Below are 2954 nucleotides of genomic sequence, written 5' to 3' on the forward strand. Positions count from 1 at the left end.
GATCAAATTAGAAGCGTACAAAAAGAGAAGGAAGACATGTCTATCTTTTGGAATCGACCTTCTTGTCGTCTTGCGCTTGGCTTAGAATATGTCCTCGCACTCTTCCCCACCGCCCTGCCGGCCTCCACCACCACCGTCCTCTGCGCAAACATTTAATCGCCCAACAGTTCTTTGATCTGCTCGGCCTCGCCAGAAACACATTTTAGATGAAAAATGAAAAGTCCCGAGTTTATCCCATGAAACAGGAGAGCTTTTGAAAGCAGGGACTGTTCATGTCACAGCTTGGAGAGCCTGCCCTTGCAAGATGGTGAAGAGGCGGCTGAGGAGGCAAGCGAGCTGCTCTGCCATGGCAATAAGGGTTGCGTCGACAGGTGAGAACTGTGGTGGAAGACAGCAAGGGATAATTGGCCCTTGCAATTAATGGGCAATAACACCTCACTGTCACACTATCCCACACGCAGAGAGAGAGAGAGAGAGAGAGGGGACAATTCATGCACTACAGATAACATAATAAGCAACTATTACTTTGTTTCGTGAGGAAAACAGTAAATATGAAGGATTTCCTCTTTCCCTTCATTCTGTAGTCTCTACCTTGCTTCCTCTTCCTCTCTTTTGGTGGCCGCCGCCTCTCTTCTTGGCTTCCTCTTCTTCTCTTTTCCGCCTCTCGATATCCTCCTCCATTGTCCTCTCCAACTCCTCCGCACACGACGTGCATGCTAATATTATCGACTCGCCCTGAGAAGCCAACAAACCCTCGATGGTACTTGCATTAGGCGCATTGAAGGACGCAGCCACCACGTCCCGATCCAGCGCTTGCAGCACCGAACTCCTCCCTGCCAAGAACTGTGGATGGTTGTTGCCCGCCGTGCTGCTGAACCCGACGAAGACGAAGGTGTCGTTGTTGTAGGACACCTGCGTCATCGGATGGAACCTCGGCACCACGAAAGCGTCCCCTTCCTCGACCTTAAACTTCGTGTTCCGGCATGCGAAGTCGTCGTCAACCTTGCCCGATGGATCACTCGGGCAAACCATTTGCACCATGCCTTGCCCTTGTATCACGACGGCGATCTCCGTTGCCCTGGGGTTCCAGTGAGGCCCCATCATAGATCCCTTCAAGCATCGACACCGACGTCGTCATGAGCGCACCATTGTGGACTTGCACTATATTTAGAGTTTCGGACGACTAACCCTCGACAGGTTCGCCATGAACGGCGCTAAGTTGGAGCCCTCGAGAGCTCGAAGTTCCTCGCGAGTCACGGCAGTGCTCCACCCATTCCGGTTCGCCACATCTGGTTTGGCCTCGAAGAAGTTGTACGTCTTCGTTTTGGTGGTCTTCTTGTTCATGACATCAGTCGGCCCACCAACGCCCAACAGAGCCTCCACTATTCCTTCCTTCCAATTCGGCTTCTCTGTCTCATTTCCGCGTGTCGTAGGCACAATAGAAGGAGGCGTCGGAACCCATTTGAGACCTCGGATTGTTTCCTCCGAAACCTACTACAACCATTAATCATTAGGAGGCGACTCAAAATCTGAAGTATGTTGAGCTAAGAACAGCCAGAAGAAACATACCCCAAAACCACTCTGGAGAACCTTCTCATCGAACCCTCGAACCATGTCACTAAGATTTGAGTAAGCCGATACAGAAAACCCCTGCAACCAAAGCAAAGAAATCAAGAAACCTACAAGAAAGGAGATGCAATTAACTATGGTCAATTGCAGGATCCTACCAAGGGATCCTCGATGTCTGTTTTGTCGAAGATGGCATGAACTCTGAGCTTTTCTCTCGTCGGATCAGGATGGCTTCGAACATAGAAGGCGGTACCTTGTTGTAGTCTATAAACGTCACCACGAACCACATCGATCTCATCTGTTTCACCCTCGCTGACATAAGTCACTGTTCCCCTACCTGCAGCGGCGACTTCTTCCATGAATTGTAGACGTACATCAGAAGCAGTAGGATGTATAAGAACCAGCCGTACCAGTGTGCACGTAGAACAGCATGTCAGTATGGAGCAGCACCGGCAGGAACAGTGAGCCGGGCTCCATGGTGATGAACTGTAGGTGGTAGGAGCCCCTGCAACCAACATGCACGTCGACGGCCGTGATTCCGCCGGACTCGGTCAACGTCAAGGTCCTCCTGCTCTCTTTGGTCACCAGTGGACTAAATCCCGGCCACTCCTCGCTGTTAATGGCTGCCAGTGCACAAAGGAGGATGACCCCAACCAAAACCACAGCCTTCGACTTCATGTCTTCTCTCTCTCTCTCTCTCTCTCTCTCTCTCGAGTGCGACGGGCGGAGAAGAAGGGAGGTGAGGGTGACGTGCATGGAAGCCACGTATGGGAATCGAGGGACACGTGTATAGATGACACTTGTGGGGTTGTTCCCGTGGCTCTGTGGTAGCAGTGGGGGTGCCTTCGAGATTCGTGCTACGGCATACGGACGGCGATGTTTAGGTCCTCAGTGGGACGGGACGGCTCGGATAAATCGTGGATGAAAAATTATATTTATTTGAATCATGAATATTTCGTAAAGCGAATTCCCACAAAGAACAACATTTTAGGCCATCGAGGCACCTATTTTATTTCTTTTTTCAGATCCTTAATTTTTCTTGTGAACATTCCTTCAAATAAAAAATATATAAAGAATATTTCCTTATTATATAGAACACCTTCTCTAACTTATCAATTATAAAAGATTCATTATACCTTAATAGTCGATGTTAAATATATTTTATAACTTTATCCGATCTCAGTCGGATACGAAAGAATCAAATCATTGCGAGTCCAAATCAAATTAAGACTCACATAAAATAACTTATATTTTAATAAAATTATAATATTTTATCAAATAGATATTCTTAGTAACTTAATAATAACAACATGCAAAAAGACGACTTCTACATAATCTATAATATTTATAACACATCAACATACACACTATAACTAAATTGATTT

General features: G+C 47.4%; 1 protein-coding gene across 1 annotated transcript; it reads right to left on the minus strand.

Moving 5' to 3' along the window:
* Nucleotides 1-503: 503 nt before the first annotated feature.
* LOC103980070 (vicilin-like seed storage protein At2g18540) lies at nucleotides 504-2247 on the minus strand. The gene is made up of 5 exons (XM_009396353.2): nucleotides 1980-2247; nucleotides 1728-1906; nucleotides 1570-1650; nucleotides 1189-1491; nucleotides 504-1110 (listed from the first exon to the last, which is right to left on the minus strand). Exons 1-5 carry the CDS (start codon nucleotides 2245-2247, stop codon nucleotides 574-576), a joined length of 1368 nt encoding a protein of 455 aa, XP_009394628.2. The 3' UTR covers nucleotides 504-573.
* Nucleotides 2248-2954: the final 707 nt, after the last annotated feature.

The sequence above is a fragment of the Musa acuminata genome, chromosome BXJ2-3 (assembly GCF_036884655.1).
Source record: "Musa acuminata AAA Group cultivar baxijiao chromosome BXJ2-3, Cavendish_Baxijiao_AAA, whole genome shotgun sequence".
Taxonomy (NCBI): Eukaryota; Viridiplantae; Streptophyta; class Magnoliopsida; order Zingiberales; family Musaceae; genus Musa; species Musa acuminata.

Coding starts and splice junctions, on each gene's coding strand:
- LOC103980070 (XM_009396353.2), bottom strand. CDS start 2,247: ATGAAGTCGAAGGCTGTGGTTTTGGTTGGGGTCATCCTCCTTTGTGCA. Junction 1,492..1,569: donor TTCTCCAGAGTGGTTTTGGG/GTATGTTTCTTC, acceptor TGGTTGTAGTAG/GTTTCGGAGGAAACAATCCG. Junction 1,111..1,188: donor TCATGGCGAACCTGTCGAGG/GTTAGTCGTCCG, acceptor CGATGCTTGAAG/GGATCTATGATGGGGCCTCA.